At 42.7% G+C, this 23,655-nt stretch overlaps 1 protein-coding gene across 1 annotated transcript; it reads left to right on the plus strand.

The window, feature by feature from the left end:
• Nucleotides 1-7,343: 7,343 nt before the first annotated feature.
• cnpy1 (canopy FGF signaling regulator 1) lies at nucleotides 7,344-23,255 on the plus strand. Its single transcript, XM_080777430.1, has 6 exons — nucleotides 7,344-7,590; nucleotides 8,970-9,072; nucleotides 11,817-11,932; nucleotides 20,383-20,598; nucleotides 21,868-21,958; nucleotides 23,057-23,255. Exons 2-6 carry the CDS (start codon nucleotides 8,979-8,981, stop codon nucleotides 23,089-23,091), a joined length of 552 nt encoding a protein of 183 aa, XP_080633556.1. The 5' UTR covers nucleotides 7,344-7,590; nucleotides 8,970-8,978; the 3' UTR covers nucleotides 23,092-23,255.
• Nucleotides 23,256-23,655: the final 400 nt, after the last annotated feature.

Here is a 23,655-nt window from a genome sequence, read left to right on the forward strand (position 1 = left end):
TATTATTATGTGGAGACAATACATGGATGGTAGTTTGCCAGCTGCCATGTTTGTGTGACAACCAATCTCTGTCCCTCTCTCTCATTGTCTGGCACCTCCCCAGTAGCTCTCTTCCATTCCTTTCCATGCTCCACTAATTCCAGTGCCCCTCTGCTCCCATCCATAAACTACCCCCACCCCCACCCACCCACCAACCAACAACCGCCCCCAAAATACACTTTCTCTTCTAACCCCTACCCATCACACCCCACCCACCCTCAACCTCACCTCTTTTGTGCTCTGGTCCATCAGACATGATATCACCAACAGCCAGCCATGCTATAGTGTTGTGCTAGTTGTAGTTTTTGTTGACAGTGCTGGTTATGGGAGTGGGTGGATGTGTGGGTGGTGGGGCATGTTCTCGTATTGTATTGTTTTTTTTAATGCCCATCATTAAGTTGAGCTGTTAAGATGCATGTCCTGTCCTGTCACACACCAATGCTGCATGGCTTATAGACCAAAATTCACGCCAATGTCTTTCTCCTTGCGGCAGACTTATGCATGCTGTCCCAATAATATGGTTGCTATTATTTAGGTTATTATGCCTGAACGGTTTTGGCTCTATAACATCAGTCACAGTACCTACATTATGACATTATCCCACAACATATGTGGATATTTTAATATGACACGCAAGCTCCATTCCTCGACATCATCCCCAACCTTGTTTAAAAAATAATGTACTAAAATCTCTCTCTCTCTCTCTCTCTCTCTCTCTCTGTGTGTGTGTGTGTGTGTGTGTGTGTGTGTGTGTGTGTGTGTGTGTGTGTGTGTGTGTGTGTGTGTGTGTGTGTGTGTGTGTGTGTGTGTGTGTGTGTGTGTGTGTGTGTGTGTGTGTGTGTGTGTGTGTGTGTGTGTGTGCGTGTGTGTGTGCGAGTGCGTGTGCGTGTGTGTGTGTGTGTGAGAGAGTGTGCGCATGCATGCGTGCAAGCCTCTCTCTGTAGCGCTACCTCATTACAGGACATTCCTCTTCTCAACAGTCTAGGTGTCATTGGAAGGTGACCTCTTGTACAGTAGTTGTCATGTAATAGTAATCGTGCATTCCGAGGCATGTTGTGCCTTTTCACCGTATACAAGTCAGGCTACAAGTTCACATAAACATGTTGTGCCTTTTCACCGTATACAAGTTCAGCTACAAGTTCACATAAACATGTTGTGCCTTTTCACCGTATACAAGTTCAGCTGCAAGTTCACATAAACATGTTCACTGGGGAAGTGAAAATCCATCATCTGTACTACAGGTTTAGTGACGCTTTTTGTCACTAAGCCTTAAAAAACTGTTTTGATTGATTGATTGAATACTTTATTAGTCAGAAATGTAAACAGCTATAAGACACAGTAAGGCATTTAGGCTAAAAGGATAACACACAAAGGTCCTGCATGGAACTTATTTCCATCGTGGTCCTATGTATTCAATTAATCAACATAGCATAGAATATTAATACATGTCATGAACAAATACATGAAACAATATATATACAATATACATACATATAATATGTACAAAGGAGAAGAAGGAAAAATGGCAGCAGTGAGTGACACATAATTTCAACAGGAATTAAAATCTACTTCCCCATGGTCGTCTGAGAAGAACAATAATTATTTCCAGGCCAGTTTTGAAAGAAACCAGTGATTCAAGTATACATTTGGGGGGTAGCAGATCATTGTTACATATTTTTATAATTATGTATATTAATATTAACCCAATATCAGTAATTAATAGTTAATTAAGGGCCAGGCTTAAAACCGAGATGTAAAAGAAAATACCCATGGAATACTCTAAATAGTAGAAATGTAGGACTTTGAGCCCAAAAGAACCATTTCAGAAAAACCCAGTGCTGTCAGTTTAAGACAATTTGCACAATGATGGAAACCTTTTGAAAGAACTTTGGATGTACTCAAATGAATCAGAATGAAATCTTTTACATTTAAAATGATAGAAATACACCCTTTTAGCTACCATCCAGGAAATGGATAGCAAAACCCTTGTATTGGAAGACGCAAGAAAGAGGAGACCTAATTTAAAGAAGAGGGGAGTTTATATAAATATAATCTCGCAAGGAACAGATAGGCTATTACAAAGACCCAGGCTATACAATAGCATTAAGTCCATAATGTACAGAGTTCCAAAGGGTCCTGGATAATGTGAACACACATTTTATAATCCAAATGACACAATGTTTATCTATCGTGATTGGAGGATGAGCGAGCGTTCCTCGTTGTCGTTCCGCACCCACGTGAAGGAGATCTCATTGGTCCAGTGCAGTGATGGCGGTGGTGGCGTGGTTGGCCCAGGAAGCAATGATGATGAAGCTTCATGCCGAGAGGGCATAAAGGCGCCGTGGTCAGTGTGACCTATATATAAAACTCTCTTTCCCTAGAAACAAGGATCTACAAACATGATATGGGGGTATGACCAACTTGATATGGTGTGTAAACACATCAATGTATCCATCAACCATGATGCTCTACATTTTTAGGTATCAGATTATGGTGCTCTACATTTGGGGCTATCAGATCATGTGGTGCTCGCTCTGCTGTGGGTATCACTCACTTTGACAGGTATATGAGGGCACTACTGTCCCTTTCTGTATCTTAATATATGTTTTGGGAGGTCTGAAGCTTTTGCATGATGAAGATGTTGGAATGTACAAATAAACATTTGGGTGCAAAAAAGGAAAAAGAATACTCCTTTAGCTATCAAGAAATTAGGTTACCTCATGACAATATGAATTTCCTGTTGAAAGTGATGAGCCCATGCAAATAATTAGTTTGTTCCCAAAGCTATCCATTTATTCTTCTTTTTTTTTACCCCCCATGTCTCCTTTTAAATGTGACACTTTCCTTCTCTATGCATTAAATGGCCACCTAATCTTCTTTCTTTATAGATCAGGTGAGCGCCGTGATGTTCAAACAATTATCTCGGCACACTCCTGCCCTTATCAGAGATAACGTCACAGATAAATCCCTTCAAGATCTGTCACTGGCTCAGTCAAGTCTCCCTTTAACAACATGGAAACAAATACAGAGGAGAAACAATTATCTTGTCATGCCGGAGTCTCATTATGCTCCACTAAGGAGGTCAATAAGCTTTTCACCAAGGCGGAGTTTATCAGACCCAGGCTTTGGTTAGGATAGAGTGGCGTTGAATGACCTGTCACTGATAGCTGCCAGGTTGATCGTAGATGCATGCAGGCCAGTGCAAGAGGACAGCGCTGCCAAGGTCATCTTACAACAATAGACATGGTTGGCTGTCCTGGTGGTTAAGGGGTGGGTATGGGTATAGGGGTCCATGTTAAATTACTGTGCAAATGAAGTCCCTGAGAAAAAGAAAACATCAATTATCTGTCTCACTACTATACAGTTAGTCGAGTAACCAAGCTTTTGTGATATTGTAGTTAGTTTGTCTGCCTGTACGTATATTTGTTTGTATATTTATCAAATCACAACATAAACAAGCAACTTTATAAGTAGGTATTGGACATATGGTGCAATTTGGTGGTCAAGGGTCAAGATCGGTGTTGATCCACACGTTTCAACTATAAACACCTAAGTTGTTCCCATCACCACAAAAGTGCCTAGAAGAGCTTAGAATTAGGCTAAACCGCAGCTTGTACAACAAACTTCTGCTGTACAAAACAATGGCAATAATGAATAAAAAATAGGTACAAAATACCTGACTGTCAAATGAGGATAGCATAGACACTGGATCAAGCCAAACAGAATCATGCTGTGCTGTGCTGTGCTGATCTGTGCCGCGCCGTCTTCGCCTGCATGCACATCAAGCTGACCTGCATTGCATTAGCTCTAGCTGGCACAGGCATAGAGGCTATTTGTGTGTGTGTGTGTGTGTGTGTGTGTGTGTGTGTGTGTGTGTGTGTGTGTGTGTGTGTGTGTGTGTGTGTGTGTGTGTGTGTGTGTGTGTGTGTGTGTGTGTGTGTGTGTGTGTGTGTGTGTGTGTGTGTGTGTGTGTGTGTGTGTGTGTGTGTGTGTGCGTGTGCGTGCACGACAGAGAGAGAGAGAGAGCATGTGTCTAAATGTGTAAGAGTGTAGAAACAAACAGCTAGAGGGCATTAGAAGAACTCAGGCTGAACAAGCTGTCAGTGCAAACTTTGTTAGCCAGACAAATCCACTGCCAAAAGGGAGATAATGAACACGATCCCATCCAAAAACCCTTGCCTTCCTTCACCCCTCTCTCTCTCCCCAGCTCTTTTCTCTATCCCTCCCCCCCTGTCTCCTGTCCTCCTCTGGGACCGAGGGCACCAACACAGATCTGATAGATACACCGGAAAGCAGACATGCTCTAAATTCATTGATGGAGTCATTGATTTTGATGTCACTGAGGTGGACATGTCCGCTGTATGGTTCGGTTCTCATTCAGCCCAAGCCGTTTAGGATATTTTCACTTTTAGACGACTGACTGCCTTAGGCAGTACATGTGAGTCATTGTTGTGAGTAGGCTAAATGCTCTTTTAATAGTGATATAGGAAAAAAACATTACATCCATTATTACATTCTTTTTCCACCACGCCCATGGTGAAAATGGCTCAACAATGCCCTAGTAGAGGGCTGAAGAAAGGTCTGTGTAAGCCCCCGCATCCTCAGGACCTTCGACAACAGCACTATCGAGTGCACCCTGCATGACGCATTCCATAGTACCGCCTGCTACTGGAACTCAAAGCGCTGGAGTATACATTTACTATAAGTACTGTACTTAAGTATAGGCTACAATGTTGAGGTATACTTTACTTTTATTTTCAATACTTCAACTCAGAGGCAAATATTGTACTTTTACTCCACCACGATTATTTGAAAAATGTACTAGTTACATACAAAACATAAATTAACCACTTTAGCCCTATTTAAAATGTGGCTATTTGAAAATGGCCGATCTACAAGCTCACAACGTGTTTTGTAGATGTGCTATGTTCAAAAGATTTGAATAAATTGTATGGTACCTTGTGAAAAGTGACATTCTGCACAATGAGTAGTAGGCCTACCTTTGCTTTTGGTTTGCAGTATATTAATGCCAATACTTTTGTACTTTCACTCAAGTAAATATTTTCTACCGGACTTTCACTTGTAACAGAGTGCTTGTACATTGCAGTATTGATACTTTTTCTTACGTAAAACATTTGAGTACATTCCCCCCCCCCCCCCCCCCCCCCACCACTGGTACTTTGTCCACCGCTGGTTGCGGATGGCCCCGCACCACTCCACCACCCTCTGGAGGTGAGCATCAGATCCCTCCCTCCAGGATAGAAGAAGCGGTGCATAGACAAGGCTGAGCAGATTATCAAGGCCCAGCCACAACCTTCGTCATCATGCCACTGCACAAGCTATAAGGCATTATACCTGTACGTATCAAAAGCCACGTGACCAGACTATGGAAAGGTTTTCACCTGTCAACCACCAGGCTGTTGAACGAGTATGAACGAGCATGTTGGTGTTGAACAACACACAGTTTGTGTGTATAGACTCTGTATGCATGCACTCCATTGCTGCTGTACTGGCATTATCACGTGTACACTTACAGATTGATTGATATCTGCTGCTAAGTGACATATTTTTCTTCCAATATTATGTACTGAGGTCATGAGAACAGTCAGTGACACAACTATTTTTTATGTATTTGATGTATTACCTTACCATGTGTTTTTCTTGCTTACTGTAAATCACTCTGGATTAAGAGCGTCTGCTAAATGCCTAAATTGTAAATTGTAGTGTGTAATGCATGTCTACCTATCTCAGGATTCGAAGCTCCTCATTTTTGTTCCAAACACGTAATGTCTGTTTGCCCATTTGTCAGAGAGATAACACATCACATTTGCGTGTTCACCTTGACCTTGCTCTTGTATGAGACTCATGAGGATATCAGAGCAACCTTTGCCTCTCTGTATACCGCACACAAACGCACGCGCGCACACACACACACACACACACACACACACACACACACACACACACACACACACACACACACACACACACACACACGCACACACATGCACACACACACACACACACACACACGCAGAAATATACTGCTCATAGTATCAGCTGTGCTGACAGATCGGTGCGAGGTGGGAAAGTTCAGCTAAGCTCTTAGTTTGGACCTGATGGTGTACATAAAGGTCAGGTTCAGCTCTTCATCTGACACGGTTGTGTCTTCTTATGGATTAATACACCTCTACTTCACCTGATATTTTATAAGCAATGTTTGCCTCATTAGAGGTGGACAGAAAAGAAGGCTTTAACGTACAATATGTAGTACATCGTAAATTGGTCATGAAATTTTACTCCAACATCAACATACTGAAGAAGAATAATGCAGGCTGTATATCGAGACTGATTCATTAGTAGTACAACACAGTAGAACAGTATCCTTGAGATTCACTGGTTTAGACAAAAGGCCAGGGCTCAAATGTTCCTTGCCTGAGTTAAGTGGCCTACTCTCAGCGAGTTTATCTATTTGGCCAATAAAGACCTTGGTGCCATAGCATAGATGACATTCCATTAGTTTCAGGGGAAACCAGGTCAAATTCCCCTGTGAAGAAACCACCTGGTACTGTCTAGTGACAGGTAGGGCATGCACGCATGCACACGCACATGCACCGCACACACACACACACACACACACGCACGCACGCACGCACGCACGCACGCACACACACACACACACACACACACACACACACACACACACACACACACACACACACACACACACACACACACACACACACACACACACACACAGTAATTAAGTAAGAAAGCAAACAAAAAAACAAACAAATACAAAAGCTCTAGTAGGCTATGTATGTGCAAGGATATCGGCAATATGTTCACTATTGGAACGGAAATGAACAGCATAACAAGTGAATTGACATTTGCATCTAATATTAGAGAACAATGACAACATAACAATGCTTTTGTTGTTATGTTGTCATTGTTCTCACAGTACATAATGTCAAGTATGTAGAATAGATCTGATCAATGCTGCGGTCCTCCTGTCAGGCCAATGAGTGAGGGAACCGATTCATTCAACTGAACTGAACTGACAGGCATCTGCTAAAATGACAGATCTAGAAGCTCACAGCTGGCTTGAGCAGTTGAGCTTGTACATCTTGCTATTTCTAGTGGGCGACACCGTCGTACGATGATGAAATCATCGTACACAGCACAGTGCACACACGGTAGCCCGTCCAGCGGTTTTGATTGGCCGGTAGCGCTCGAGCTCGCAACGCCATTGGTCGACACGGTTCCAGTTTGTCACAACGTGGCGAGCCCAGAGCGGAGCACGTCCTCCGGAGTCCGGACTGTCTCTGTATTCACTGTCCTCCTGTCCGCTCACACACACACTGATAATGATGTTGAAATGCAAAGCGTGGGAGCCAGATAAGTAACGGCTTTTCATGAAGACTGGCATTGATTGTATTACAGCCGTGTCATTCCCACGCACTGTCCCCGCAACACACGACGTCACTTCAAGTCTGTTTGTTTCTATTCTAGCCACACCAGACACTGTACAAAGCCTGCTCCTCTCGCCAGGTAAGACGAGCTGCCTTGCTGCTGCTTTAGCTTTAGCTCGCTATTCCTCCTCCCAGTAGCGTTTTGAACAGGTGGATTGTCCATGGTGGATAACAAGAAAGACTAGACTTCACTGGACAGTGGACACGGGCTGACGCCGGGTTCAGGCTACACCGCTTGCGTATGTTTTGTGAGGGGTTTTCTCCTTCGTGATCATGGTGCAGCAGCCTGGGTTTTGATGTGGAGGCGGGTGAAAGGCAAAGCTAGGCTGAGTTGACTGAATAACTGACTGAATGAATGTGAGTGAAAGAGGGAGCTCTCGTTTTGCACATTTGCATCAAGTCACAGCTCCGCACACAAACAAGGCAGTGAAGGCACCTGTCAGACTCCGATCAGTGGCTCTCATGCCACTGCTGCTGGTGTTTCCGGGTCACTGGTTAAACGACTGGAATCAAAAGATATTGCCAAGTCAATGAAATGAACTGGTATGATATAGGAACAAACTAAAACAAACCCACATTTTCTGTTTCACCAGGACGAGAATCCCCTTAGTTTCAATCAGATCATAGCCATAGGAGTCATGATTTCTGATTGAAACGAAGGGGATTCTCGTCCTGGTGAAACAGAAAATGTTTCTTGGAACTCCCTTTTTTCCTTTTCATGACATCATCATGCCATCAAAATAGATGACACGAATTAATTGATAATCAATTAATTAAGGTTAATTGTAACTTTTACTTAACACAAGTGTATTTTTGTGGCTAGAACTAGTTTTATGACCAACTCGAGATTGCACTCGTGTACACAACTGTCTAAAGTAATTTAAGCAAGCTATGTCCGCACTTAGTATCTGTCTCACATTTTCATCTGATGTACTATAATGGGGTTTTCCATGTTTGTTGATGAAGTTGAAATCCCTGTTAACTGGAGTTATTTGTGGAGGAATACCAAACGAGTCGCCCTGGGGTACAGCCGGCGGAACTGCACGGCCTGGTATTCCTAAAGTAGCCTAAGTAAATTATGCTTAAAACGGTTAAACCTAACCTTAGTCCTAACCTTAAACCTCAGTAAAACTATGCCTAAACCTAACCCTATACCTAAACTTTAACCACAGTAAAACTATGCCTAACCTTAAACTTATTTCTAACCTTATTCTCAGTAAAACTAAATAAAGAATACAAGAACCGTCGGACAGAGTGGTCAGTGTGAGGTCGGCAGAAGAGACCTGAGGGGCGAGATGGTTTAGGGGCGACCGTACCTGATACCTTGTGGAGACCATGTCCCCTTTCCCTCACCTTTTTTTCCACTTTCTATGTTGATTTTGTCATCGGAGAACCACTCCGTTCTAATGTCCAACAGAATGGGTTCTGACCCCTATCCCCCTCTCTCTGCTTCCCAAGGTTATTGACATGGCATCATGGATTATTCAGATGACTCTGGTGCTGCTATTGGTCTTCATCAACAGCAGCCATGGGAAAAGAGACAAGATGCTGTACTGTTCTGGTAAGTCAATGGATGGAGCTCTTTATGTGTGGTGGGGAGGTCTGGGTGTTTCCTGTTGGCTGAAGGGTTCCATTTGGCCAATGTTTCTCAACCTGGGGGATTGGATCCCAAAAGTGGGCAATGCAAGGTTGACCGTTCACAAAGGTCAATATCCGTGGATATTGTGTTGTACATCGTCGCCATCATCATAAAAATTCATAATGCAATATATTGCCTTGCGTCTTGATTTCACTCGATCTGAGATCTGTTGTGTAATTAATTGGTAATTTTAGTTTTTCCCAGAAAGATGCTTTAATTTATAGCAGAGTGATTCCTTAGACACTAGAGAAATGAAGCAGAGGGCAGAGAGAGGGGAGACATGCAAGGCATTCTAAAGCAGAAGCACAAGGGTAGGGACCCTAGAAGAATTAAAACTAATTTGACAGTATAGATTTCTGTAATCTGCATACGAGAACTCCATTGAGAAATCCTCAATGATTGCAAGTTGACTTGAATTAACAATATTGTATTATTATAACAAAACATTTTTATAACAAAAAACGCGTGCATGTTCTCGCCCTGTCTCCTAGGGTAGGTCTCTAAGGAACTGGTTGGGAATAACTTGTTCCTTCCACGCGCTACGTCCAACCGGGGAAACTCCCCCCTGTCAGGTGAAAAGATGCGACTTGGACTCCTCATGCATAGAAGGAAGCATGAGATCAGTCTGTTGCTCTAACTATAGGTTGGCAGAGGAAGTGTAGCACCCAGGAGTTACATTAGATAATTGACACTGGTTGAAAAAATGGGTTGCAAAAATCGTGGGATAGAAAAAAAGGAACATTGCAACCTTGACTAGTTTATCATATTTAATCATCATCCCTCATTGAAAGTGAACAATATCCACTTTGCAGTTTACCATATTGAGATCATAAAAAGAAGTAGGTCAGGAGTGGCTTATTGTCGGTATTAGCTGTATGCTACTCATACGCTGAGTTTGGCAGTGCCCGGGATCGAACCCATGAAGTGCTCTACCGACTGAGCTTCAAACTTTTAAAGGTAGAGGTAGATGGGTAGAGTAGCAAAAACTGTACTTGGGTAAAAAGTATTGTTACTTTAAAATAAACTTTGACAAAAAGTTGTCAATTAAAATGATTACTTGATTAAGTAAGAAAGTATCAAGTGAAAAGACTACTCAAGTGCTGATTTACTTTCTATGATGTGATTTATTGTTTACATAATCAGTTGCCTTGTTTGTGAGGTTCAGTCTAAAGCAAATGTCAAATGTCAAAATGTAAATCCCGTCAAACAGGTTTATAGAAAAGCCATTCCTAAGAGACTTAACTGGTTAAACCCCAGCTTCAGCATTCTGCTTCAGTATTCTATTCGCTCAACAACATGTGGGCTTTTAGTGGTTAATTTGCTTGGCAGAATCATTGCTACAGTAGAGTGCAGAGGCCATGATGGCCTAGTGGTCACCTTTATGTTTCAGCCTAGACTGAAACAGCCAGAAACACCTTCAGTCTGAGTCTGTGCATTTGTTCATATATGGCAGTGGTTCCCAAAGTGGGGTCTGGGGACCCCCAGGTGTCCCTGAGGGAGTTCCCAGCTAAATGATAGTTTGGAACCTTGGTCTGTAACTGGTCTGTCAGGGGCGATTCACACTATGGTCCCGGGTGCACACTCGGGACCACTTGGCAGATGTTGTGGTAGTGTGAATGATGCGTACCGTTCCCGGGAGCGGATCGCCCCACCGTCCCCAGGGACTGCATGGGGGGGCGGGTCTCTGGACCGTTGAAGTGTATTCAGATACGGATCGTTCCAATGTGAATGCATGCGTACCTAAAGAAGGAAGTGGACTGTTTTTTTTAAGAACGTGACATAATCTCTAGTCGACGAGCCAAGCGTCAACACGACGCGTAACACCAGCGCATTTCTCAACGCCGCCCGTCTCCTGTTGAATCTGCAGCACCGCAGTACGCGCTGATCTTATTCTGCGGACGACACGTGGCTCTTGGGCTTTGCTTTGCATAGTTTCCAAAGTAAAACAAAATAATAATAATGCTAAAGTAGAATCCATAGCAAACTAATTTCCAACACGACACTGGAGCACAGACTGACTGACACAGTGAATAGCAGGCAGGCTGACAGTGAAGTAGTATAACGCCAAAGAGGCAATGCAATGCAGTGTGTCTGGATTTATTTTAGACAATGTCGCAGAGTTGATGGTCAGTGTCCGGACGCGCCAGTCAAAGTCATCAAGCACACCGCCATCAGGAGAATTAAAGTGTGTTATGCAAGTGTACCCGGGTGCGCTGTTGAATCTCGGGCAATGTGAATCATGGCCATCGGGGACCAGGCAACCGTATTCAGAATTGGTTCCAATTAAACAGATTCAGTCCGTCTCAGTGTGAATTGCCTATAACTCTGATAGTGTACAAATGGAACCCAACCCAATGGGTTCCATTTGTACACTCTCTACTACTCTCTACTCAGAGTTAAATTACCATTGATTTTACAATATAAATTGGGGGTCACAGAGATAGAAATGCCATTAAATGGGGGGTCTGTAGACTAATGCATGTCAAACTGGGGGTCCTTGAAATTAAAATGGTTGAGAATCACTGCTAGAGCTGTAAAAATCTTCTCTTATGGGGGCCCCTGACATATCTTTTCACATAGGGGTCCGCGGGCTGATTAGTGTCTATTTGGGGGTCCTTGACATGAAATCACTGATATATGGGGATATGTGTCTCTGTTATTCCCAGCATGCAGAGCTATTGTGGATGAAATCAGCTACTCCATCGGCCAAGTGGACCCAAAGAAAACCATCAATATTGGCAGTTTCAGACTCAACCCTGATGGCACAGTGACGGACAAAAAGGTACTGATAATTTCTTGTGAAATAAGTAATAACACAGATCTTGACATCTACTGTGAAACGGATACAGCCTATCCATTCATTAGTTGCTCTATTCCAGGGGTTCTCAACGTTTTTGGTTGGGGACCCCCGGAAATGCTCGTTTGTCTCGCGACCCCCGCCCCGCCCCCCTCCCCACCACCAATACAAATAGACCGCTACAATATCCTTAATAGAGAAAATACACCATCATTTGGCGACCCACGGGTTGTAAACCAATAATGTTTTTATTGGTATTTTATGTTTAACTTCCACTACTGTCAAGTCCTGTAAATGAGTACGAATTTATTAATTATAACTTGACCTTTAACGCTCATAGAAATGCTAGCCAGTTAGTTGTGCACTGATGTGCTGTGTGCAGCTATGCTGGAATAGTACACAGTACACACACTATGATTTTTAAATGCAAAGGTGACATTTTTGTTCAGCATTGCCAGTGTTATTGTATCAGCACCAGATAAATACAGAATTAACCGATAAGATCAAAATGTACTATTTAGAATGGACAAACGTATGTGACTCAATCAGGTTAGCAAATTAATACAATGTAAGTCTTACCTTTGATGATTATCAATATGCTATTAAGCTTCATGATATTGCTCAACAGTTGACTGTTTTCGATTGATACTTTATCGAAGACAAATGTAGTTTGACGTCCTCCATCATTCACTACAGCTGTGTTTGCACATTGAAAGCATGTCATGTGTTCTGTGTTGCATTCCCATGAACGCAGGGTGTTGTCACGTAAATCAGGTTGTAACACAAACGGACACAGTTGTAGCCTCTCATTTATTTTTGAGGGGCGCTAGCCCCTCCCATATACAGGTTTAATGTTTGTTTTTAGTTCAACTAGACCTGTACGTGCCTGTACGGCCACCGGCCTACAGTACTTGCAACTTGGGAACCTAATAATACCCGTCTCTCATGTACCCATCTGTCTGTGTCCCTTTTGTGCCCATGCTGTATATATGGAGATATCTGTAGTATGCAATACCTGTTTTTATAGCACCCATTTTAACTGTGTCTGTGTCCCACCTGGATATCTCTGTATCTGTCTGTCTGCCTGTGCAAAAAGAGTGCAAACTTTTTTTACTTCGAAAATTCCTCTAATCTGGTGTACATGCACAATAGAATTACAAATTCTTTCTTTTATTTATAATGGGCTTCGGTGGCAACGAGGGCCAAAACTGGTATCCACCTGTGTCACTGGATGAGTTTTAATGCGATGTAATAGATCACATTATTGATAGAGGGAATTGTTTTCAGATGATCGTGGGAAGTTGGGTTGGGCACAAAAGTAGGCTAATATGGATGGACGGACGGACGGACGGACGGACGGACGGACGGACGGACGGACGGACGGACGGACGGACGGACGGACGGACGGACGGACGGACAGACGGACAGATAGATAGATAGATGACGTTGCTGGGTGGCCAACCGTTAACCCTAATGGCTACTGGTTTATATAGTAGGCCTATATCAATTAAACTTTTCTTTGGCAAATAAATGCTGTAGTACAATCACAAGTACACCATTGATGTGTGATGTAAATTTGGTGTGCATATAAATGAAGTTATTGAATATTTTCACTTTCGGTGTTGCACTTTGTAGACGGTCCCTAACCGCCCAGCTAACCGCCTACTGCCCATAGAGAGCCATAGAATCGATTAAACTCTGAGGTTAAATTAATGCTGTAGTACAATCATTGATGTGTAAATTTGTTGGCAATATTCTGCATATTAGAAATGAAGTTATTGAATATTTTCGGTGTTGCACTTTGTAGACGGTCCCTACTCTCTACTGCCCCATCTGGCAGAGTCAGGTTAAGGAAGTGTAGGCTACAGACAGAAGTACAGACATTTTTCGGGGCTTTTATAGATGGAGTGGTTCACGCCGATGTCAAAAGCCTTTTGGAGGTCCAGCTTGACCATGCCGCAGTATTTGCCAGCATCCATCTCGTGTTTGATGTGGTCGCTCAAATAGAGGAGGCATGTGTCAGTGGAGTGGGATGTTCTGAAGCCAGATTGGAATTCATACATCATTTTGTTTTTGTTGCAAGATACTTTTCAACCTGTTCATAGACAATTGTTTCCATCACTTTCGAGATGGAGCTAAGAATAGAAACAGGGCGGTATAGTTGCCGGGGTCTAATTTGCTCCCTTGTGCAGGGGGGTTACTTTGGCCAGTTTGAAATCTTGGGGGACCCGTCCCTATTTGATGGAGAGGTTTATTATGTGGGTGATGATTGGAGCTATAGAGATGGCAGAGTCTCTGAGAACTTTGGAGGGAATATTGTCATGGCCAGTGGCCTTGTGGGGTTGAAGGGCTCTCAGTCTTTTAAGTACCTCCTCAGTTGTTACCATTGTCAGTTTAAAATCATCTTTACAAACACGTATGTTTTTGTAGAAGGCTTTGATGTGCTCTACTCCAAAACGAGTGTTAACCAGCGTTGTTGCAATGTTTGTAAAGAAGATGTGTAGTTGGCTACATCAAGCTAGTCAGTGATGAGGGTGTCGTTCGATTTGATGTTTGCTTGTAAACCTGGTTTTTAGTTTCTGACTTTGAACGTGTTATGGTTGGTGATGCCAAACGGGCTTGTCTAAGTATTTCAGTTCATCTACAGTTGCAAGTACACTAAAATGTATAAAGAGAGGGTATTGTGGGGAATTGGCTGCTTGAGGCTAATGCTAATTTAACTTACCTGGCAATTACAAACAGGAGACATCCTCGCAATGAACAAAGAGAATATACAAAATACAAAACAATAACGGCAAGCTGTTGCCAAGACTAGGCATGCTCAAACGTGGTATGGACCTGCGAAAATACATTATTTTCTCGGCTTGTAAACGTCCTATTGACAAGCCGACTATAGGAATCCTGATTTCCCTGTGAGTGTGTTTACTATAAGACGGCAATCAGAAAGCAGTTTGCTGCTTCGTAATATGCAAGCTGCCTCCAGACGTCACTTTAGGGGGGGAAATAACCCATAACATTTTAATTGAATATTTAATACTTTACAAAGCATTTCTTGACAAATCATGTATAAATAAATTAAAAATCCATGGATTTTAAATTCGTAAAGAGACTGAAAATAATCATCCACTGCGTCACCTCTTGTCACATGTCTCTCTCTCTCTCTGGCACCTTTCTTCTTCATCTAAGAGTTAACATTAGGGAGCTGATAAAAGACGTCGTCCAGAGAGGGTAGGCAGTAGGCCTGCTCTCTCCTGAGTCCTTACTAATAAATGTCTGTAGTATTGCCGCTGCCTGCATGCCTTTGAGGTTCTGTGAGTCTATGGATCCAGGTTGATGTTCCAGCCCTAATGAGGTCAAGTCCCAGCGGTGCCCCCAGCACCTCTTACTGTCCAGGGAGAAGACTCTCATGAGGTGTCCATCTCCACGTATTGATTCCCCACCGCCTCTAATCCCTGTTTAGCCATTGATAGCTTCTAACACACTGCTATCATTTTCCTAGTAGTGAGAGACAATCGTTCCATTCACGGGCAGATCGTATAGTGAACTAATTACACCTTCTGTCGCCTCGAAACAAGTAAAAGAAGAAGAAGAGTAAATTACCCAACAAAATTTGTAGAAATTTAACCCGTTTAAACCCTGAACGGTGTCACGTCAGATTTTTGCCATGGCTGTTCAAAAATAGCAGATATACAAGCTGCAAATCTTGAACGTGTTAGAACTACTGCTATAGAAGGCGTTTGTAGAATGGGCCTCAGGTGGTCTTAACGGGACAGGATGGGAGGAAACCCATGCAGAGAACACATAGTGGACAACAGTCTAATGTGCTGTGCTTCATAATGCGTTTGTGTCATGGACCTCAACAAAGGCAGGTGTCCTGCATTTCTTTTGGGGCTGCTGCTGCTGCTACATGTCATATTCCTGGCTTCTCATTAGGCAGCTGTCTAAAGTTGGATTCATTTATATATGAATGCTAATTACTCTTCTTTTACCCCCTGTGGGTCCCACTCAGACTCCATTTAGTTTGCCCTTAAGCTCTCTCTCTCTCTCTCTCTGTCTCTCTGTATGCATCCGTGTGCGTGTGTGTCTGTGTGTATTGATCAATTAATATAATTGTTTAACTGACAAATAAGTCAAGCCTGCAATAATTATATTGCATAATCATATTTAACGATTTGAAAAGGCAAGGCGTCCGGTTCTCTTTGAATACCAAGCAGACTTCATACATGGTAAAATCCTCAGTGTTAATCTATCCAGTTGTGTAGCGCTGATGGTGTGTACGTTTTCACACTCAGGAGTCAAATCACCACCGAGGATTTGACAGTGTAGTGAAACAGCCAGACAAGACACGTTTATCCAAGAGATGTAGTTCTGTTTGCCCAGAGATCCGCCCTCTTCCTCTCTTAACCCGCAAAACAAACCTCCACCTGTTACATTGTTGGCCCATCAAATGTTAGCGAGCTAAAGAGGGAGCCAAACCTTGATCCCTGTGCCCTTCCTGGATCCATCCTTTTCAGTGGTGTTTGACCTGGTGTGAATCGGAGAGGCTGGGATGTCACAGCTTAGATGCCATCACAGAGGAGGATTTGCTGGTTTTAAGTCTCTGCTCTTTGGCCCTGGTCACAGTAGGACTTCCTGGGGGCATGGGCGAGAAAAGAAAAAAAAAGGTTCTCAACCTGCCCGACTGCAACAATGAAACATTTAAGGCCTCCAAAGACATTGAACTTAGTTGGAGTAGCGTGCTGATCTCCTAGAGATTGGTGGGAAGTCATGCATTGAGAATGAGTCTGTACACAATGGCATTCTGACACGTAATATAACGGCATCGGCCCGAAGAACAGAAGGGAGAAAAGAGGTGTGTGATCGAGTGACGTGACATCCTCTTTCCCTTGTGTTGTGCATTGTGTTTTGAGTTTGTTTGCGGCTCTCACCATCTCTGGGTATGTGTTTTGGCAAAGAAAGCCAGTAAGTATAAGGATGGTGAAGACTCCGAGGCTCACCTGTTCTTTCTCTTCAAATAAATGCCAAATATGAATCTGCTCTAGGCTATAAACTAATGACATTCAGGCAATTAACATGTAGTCCTCCTGTGTTGTGCGAGGCAGCTATCTATGATGGAAATCACACAACACTGAGAAGTATCTCTGCCCTTCTATCTAATGAAGTGATATCGTACCATCAAACCCTTTTCCCCGCACGTTTTTATTATTAACCCGAGGTTTAAGTAGCATAATAAAACACGTCTCAAAATGACACATCTAATAGACCGACGCTTTGCTTTACATTCCGCCCTCTTTGATAACAATATTATTATTAATTTATGGGTCTTCATCAGCCCATATCGCCCAGACAATAAAATTGAAAGGCCCCTGTCCACAGTGGTGCAATAATGGGCCCCGGCTGTCCAATGGGAATTGAATGGGAGGATAGCATCCCTGAGAAGCCTATTCTTTGGCCCAGGCCTGCCTTGCGCGCCCCTCCACCCCCCTCTCACCACCTCATTCTTCAAACCAGCTGCTGATTGACAGGTCCCTTTCACCAGGCGGTGACTGGCGAGGAAGGAGTTTTAATTCCAAACCATTTTAGCAGCATGGCATGATAACGACTCCAACCCAAGCCCAAGGATTGGGGACATATGGATGTGTGTGTCTGTCGCTGTTGGTGGAAAGTACATTTACTTAAGTACTGTACTTATAAGTACAATTTTGAGGTATTTGTACTTTACTCGAGTATGTCCAATTTTCAATGCTTTTACTTCTACTCCACTACATCTCAGATAAAAATATTGTACTTTTACTCCACTGCATTTATTTGACAGCTTTAGTTACTAGTTATTTTGTTATTTTGATTATTATTACAAAATTGCCTATACATTTCGGCTATTTGAAAATAGCAGATCTACAAGCTCACAATGCGTCACATAGCAACACATTGTGAGCTTGTAGATCTGCTATTTAGATGTTTATACATTTGAAAATCTGTTATATTTGCTGTGCAACACTGTAGTATAGGCCTACTGAAGTTTACAATAGGGCTCAAGTGGTTCATTAATATCAATCAAATATGTGACCCATGATTATTTCATAATTTTATTTTGAAAATAAACATTTTCCATTCCCTGCCAAACAGTTACCATAGAATTAGTTTTTCGTTATTCCATGTCGTGGCGTACCACTGCCTAGGGTTGTCACAATTATTGCATAATCGTCGAATCGAAATTATTTGAGATAATCACAATTTTGTCATTTTGTCATCATCATAATCGTTTCCATGTTGAAAGATGTTCATATATGAAAAGAAAAGCCAAAATAGCTACCGGTAATCTAAAAGCTTACAACGCATCACTAAGCTTGTAGATGAGCTATTTCCACTTTATTTTTTATTTATTTTTAAGTAAAAAAATAATAAAAATGCCAGTAATTTCTTGGTATATTTCAGTTATTTATTTGTCGTATCTGCCCTGTGCACTTTTGGATTACGTAGCCTAAAAGGCAATCAGAGATGTCATTTCTATTCATAATGTTCCAATTTCCGACGCCCCAAAACACAATTAAATCGTTAATCGCTGTTATTTGTGTGACAATTAATCGCCAACTTAAATGTGTAATGGCGACAGCCCTAGCTAGCTATACCACTGCCCCGGCGTCAAAGTTGTCAAAAACAGATTTTGATTGATAGGTGAAGCTCATCGTCTCTTGGCCGACGTGACCTTACATCCCACCATGCTTTGCCCTTCAACCTTTTGGCCCAGTGCTGTACCCGCCATCTATTGGTGGCTGACTTCACTTCCCTTCTCCACACAACGTGCTTGTCAAGCTCAAGGGATCTCCCTGGGCTGAATGAAAGGTTAAATACAGCAGCTTCCTGGCTCTGAAAGAGAGGGATAGACAGAGAAAAGAGGGGTGGTGGTGGTGGCGCTGTGGAAAAGAGGGGCAGAGGAGTGGCTCGAGGGAGAGAAAGCTTGGGAGGGAAAAGAAAAGGGGACGAGTGGATGGATGGAGAAATGGAGGTGGGATGCTGCAGAGCTGGTCGTCCTGAGAGCGGTGATGGAGAGATGAATTGAGGAGGGGGAAATAGAGGTGGGAGGAGGCCAGGAGGGGAGTTGCAGTGATGGGAAGAGAGAGAGAGAATTGTGGCTCAGCTCGATTCCCCCTCCAGACCCAGAGAGCAGATGGCAGAGAGACACGCAAGCTCTTTGTCACAAAGTCACATCTGAAAAAAAGGAGTGTGCGTGCGTGCGTACGTACATGCGTCCGTGTGTGTGTGTGTGTGTGTGTGTGTGTGTGTGTGTGTGTGTGTGTGTGTGTGTGTGTGTGTGTGTGTGTGTGTGTGTGTGTGTGTGTGTGTGTGTGTGTGTGTGTGTGTGTGTGTGTGTGTGTGTGTGTGTTTGGGCGCATGTGTGCTTGCGCGCGTGTGTAAGTAAAATCACAGTAGGCTAGGCCGGAAGGGTCTCTGCAGCAGACAATAGGGTCAGGGGATATATCTACATTGAACCCCCGCCGCCCCACCATCCCAAGCCCTCTTTAAACCTCCATGCACCCCCACATTCTGACCAGAGACTTCCTCCTTTGATCACTGGAGGATGGAGGTGGGGGGGGGGGGGGGGGGGTGTACAGGCTGAAAAAGAGCAGGGGAACGGAGTGGGGTTGAAAGGACAGGATGACACCAGGCTGTTTACCCTGCACTTGGCTTCTGTTTCGGCCTCTCCCCTGTCCACCTAAACCACCACCCTTCACCCCCCTCTGTGGGCTACCCCCCCACCCCCCCTTACTCAGAGAGGTGTGAAGCCCCCTTCCATTCCCCATCCCTCCCAGCATCACCCTCTTTTCACCCTCTTCTTCCGGGGCGGGAGGACATCCAACCGAGGGGCAGGGCCAGGGTGGGTGCTGGTCGGCCACTGCACCTGTCTTGACCTGTCTAGACACCGCTGCCGCTCACTGTTTTGTCCCCCTCCATAAGGAGAGGATAAGAGAAAAGAAAAGCACTCTAGAAATGCTTTCTGGACGGGGTGGGGGAGTTCTACAAGCAGAGGTGACACAGGTTAAAAGTCACAGTTTTGGGGTGAGGGTTGTCGGTGTGGATGGAGAAAACAGCGGAAACGAGAGGTCACTCCTCGTGACCCAGTGGGGGTGTCGTGCGAAAATGGACACTTTGGATGAATACATTTGGGACATATTTTTTTAAAGATATCCATGCACACTATTTTGGAGATAAATTTCCTGATGTGCATATAGCTACGTCACTCTATTGATCTGAGTGGTCACATGGGTTGGCCAAAAGTCTCCGATATGAACTACAACTTGAAATACAGGTGAACTACAGTTTATTTTTTATTTCGATTTTTGTTGTTTTTTCTTCATCCACAGTTTAGGCAGCTGATATTTATATTTAACAGACTTTTATATTTTTGTTTATTTTATTTTTATCTATCTGGCCAGGTCCCTCTGGCTCGCTCTGAGACTCACCTGAGTGAGCTGCTGGAGGGTGTGTGTGACAGTATGAGTGACTATGCCCTCCACGTGGACCCTGACACCAAGGAGAAACAGTACAAGAGGTTTGCCCCCCGGAGCAGCGGGACCCCCGGGGACTTCCCTGACTTCAACAACTTCCAGTTTGATGGACCGGACGGTGCTTCCACTGCCCTGAAATTTGCAGTGAGTATGATGGCGAACTATCTGTATTCTGTAACACCTGTACCTTGTTTCTTCAAAGAGCCATGATTCTGAATCTTGGTCTTCTGTGCTTCTGTATCAGCATAGTTCAGCATAACTTTGCATGACATAAATGGTTCTATTTTATATTTGAATACATTTGGAAATAGTTGTTGGGCCCAGGTTGTTGCAGTCATCCTTTTTTAGCATGCACTGGTATTAGTTTAAAGGTTACCATGCATCTATCACATTAAAAGATAATGCTATATCTATCCCAGAGAGGAAATTTTGTTTGACTTTACTTTCCGTCAATTTACTTCGACGTAGACTTTGATACCAGTGTAATAGTGTATACATTTTGTGTACAGAGAAGATAATAAATAATACGCTTTTTTGCTCTCGTCATGTTAGACTTTGTCTAGTTCCCATAACGCATATGGCATCTGTCCTATGCAAGCTTCATATACAGTATTGTTGATTTTATAAACGGCACAGTGCTGTCAGGAATGGTATTTTGACTGAAAGGTTGGAATCCCACAAAAATGTCAAGCCATACAAAAATACAAACATAATCTCTTCTACAACGTGTTGGGACACGCTGCAATCATGTAGATCTGTTGATGTCAGTTTATAAAGTTTGGTTTTGCGAATAATCACAAACTGAATGAGGAAAAACTGCTTTTATATACAGTACTTAAATTTCTCTAACTTATTGTACAATGATTGTTACACCCTTTGAACTTGGAGGTTGTCTTAATGATTTTGAAATTGTTGATTGGGATCATGCCACCGCTTTAAGAAGTATTTGTTTTTTCCCCTGATACCTTTTTAGGCACTCAAAAACTGGCCTTTGAGGTTTCGCTGATCCGATCCGATTAGTACTATTTTGGCGTAATGTACTTTGCCGTTTGTCAGGAACTTGGCTTTTATGATGCTTAATTCCCATATGACAGATTCTACATCTGTCATATAACATTCTTAAACACCGATGTTGGATTGAAAATGTCTGCTACTGTTTATGGTTTGGGGTGGGGGTAAAAGATATCCAATCGGTGAAAACAGCGTAGAGTTCTGGTGCTGCAGCTCGGCCTGAGCGTGACAAGATGGCCGAACGGCAAGACAGCGGAGGGGAAAGATGGCCGCCACCTTCACTGAGTGCTGTGCCCGCTATTGTGCGAAATGACAAGCACCATGAAGCTCTGGTGAGGAACGAACGCGTTTCTCTTCTGTATGCATGAATAACCCCTCTCTCTGCTCGTCTCTCGGCCTCAGTGTGAAACCATTGTGGAGGACTTGGAGGATGAGATCATGTCTGCCTTCAGCCAGAGTACAGAACATGTGGCGGAGGAGTTATGCAACTCAGGTACTACGCCTCGGCTTTTTACTTATTTATATATTTCCTTTCCCACAGACGTGATGCAGCACTTTTTTTACTGCTTTCTCCACAAGCCTTCGTTCATGCTCCTCCCCAGATAGCAATATTTCTGCACAGATTAATGCCAACATGAAGTGAAAGCAAGTACAAGATGTGATTTACGTTAAAGAGGCAAAAGGGGAATATGATGAGGCGTTTATAAGTACTTGAGTAACCAACTAAATGCGAATCGCATTCAGACATAATCTCAATTTTTCAGATTATGTGTACAGTATGACGTTTCAAAAAGAACTGCGTATCCTATTGTAAAGGAAATGCACCAAATAAGACATAGTATTCCTCCACTTTTAGATGTTTGTTTCTAGATCCATTCTAGTGCAAATATTTATTTGCTTAATTTGACCAATTTATTCAATGTTACAGTTTCAGGATTTGTATTCATCCTATTTAATTTACACAGCATCTCGTTTTTACACACACAAAGCAAGCAGATTGTCTTTAATGCGAAATGGTAAAATGTATAACTCTACAGTGCAGTACAGTCCAGTTGCCTGCTAGCTCATCCTAGCGTAGTGTAGGGGTGCAGGCCGCCATTTTGTTCCAGTCATTGCTGAGCAGCCACTGGTTATGCACAGGAACAGCAACCAAATGATGCTTGTTTTGATCATTTCTTTCAGTACATTGTAGTACAGTATGTGTATAAATTCATAACCCGCTTTAATGTTTTTTTATTTGCAGTCGCTAAAAACGGTTCACTGAATGAAATATTCAAAACTAAAGCATCAAAAATGATGACAATTGAAACAAACATAATTTTAAATCCTTCCTTTATATCCACCAAGTACACCTGGTTGAATACTATAGAATACTATTGCACACAAAGCTCTCATTTATATACAGTATGTAACGATAGCAAAACGTGTCAATCTCTCTGACTACTGTGTAGTGATACTGTACACAGGTGACATACTGTAGCATTAAAACAACTTTCTGTTATATGTTTGTTTGTTAGAGCAGTTGACCGTGGAAAAACTAAAGAACCCAAATAGAATGAGTAACACACTGTGTTTGTGCTTTCTATTTCAGATTACTGCAGAGATGGTAATAAGAAAGAGCTGTAGCGCCAGTTGATTGTGGTATTATTTTATATCCTTGCTATATGGGAAGATGGGACCAGCATTGTTACTCACCTTTGAAACGAGGCCTTACACATATAATATTTTGACATATTAGTATTCATTATTTTTTAAATGAACGGTATTAATAAACCTGATTTTAAACACAAGTATTGCCTGTATGTTTTTAAACGTAACCTTTTCTGTGAAATGGAGATTTAGGTGTGTCGCTCTCTGGTGATCTGTAGGCTACTGCAGCCTACTGTATGCACTGTGGTTTCTCTTTCATTTTGGGGCATGGTCAATGACCCTAATTGAAGTAAAAAACGAGGCATATCTTTTTAGTATTACATGTCAGATTTGTAATGGTCTTGTGGCAAATCTGTTCAATTCTGAGATCGCCTCCCGTCACAGTCCATATTTCGCAAGTGCCAATGTGGTTAAATGCTTTATCAGCTAGTTTTGATGTTTGCATCACTGCTTCTAATGCTTTGTAACACTTAGTTGTTTTAGTTTGCACTTTATTTAATACCGGTATTTACTTGACCATTTATCCTCGTCTGTTAACTA

Source organism: Protomyctophum bolini (genome assembly GCF_963924005.1).
Source record: "Protomyctophum bolini genome assembly, chromosome: 12".
Classification (NCBI taxonomy): domain Eukaryota; kingdom Metazoa; phylum Chordata; class Actinopteri; order Myctophiformes; family Myctophidae; genus Protomyctophum; species Protomyctophum bolini.

What these genes read in the sequence shown, in the direction of transcription:
- cnpy1 (XM_080777430.1), top strand. Translation starts at nt 8,979, where the DNA reads ATGGCATCATGGATTATTCAGATGACTCTGGTGCTGCTATTGGTCTTC. An exon ending in GCACAGTGACGGACAAAAAG is followed by an intron (nt 11,933 to 20,382) that starts GTACTGATAATT and finishes CTATCTGGCCAG; the next exon opens with GTCCCTCTGGCTCGCTCTGA. An exon ending in CCACTGCCCTGAAATTTGCA is followed by an intron (nt 20,599 to 21,867) that starts GTGAGTATGATG and finishes TCTCGGCCTCAG; the next exon opens with TGTGAAACCATTGTGGAGGA.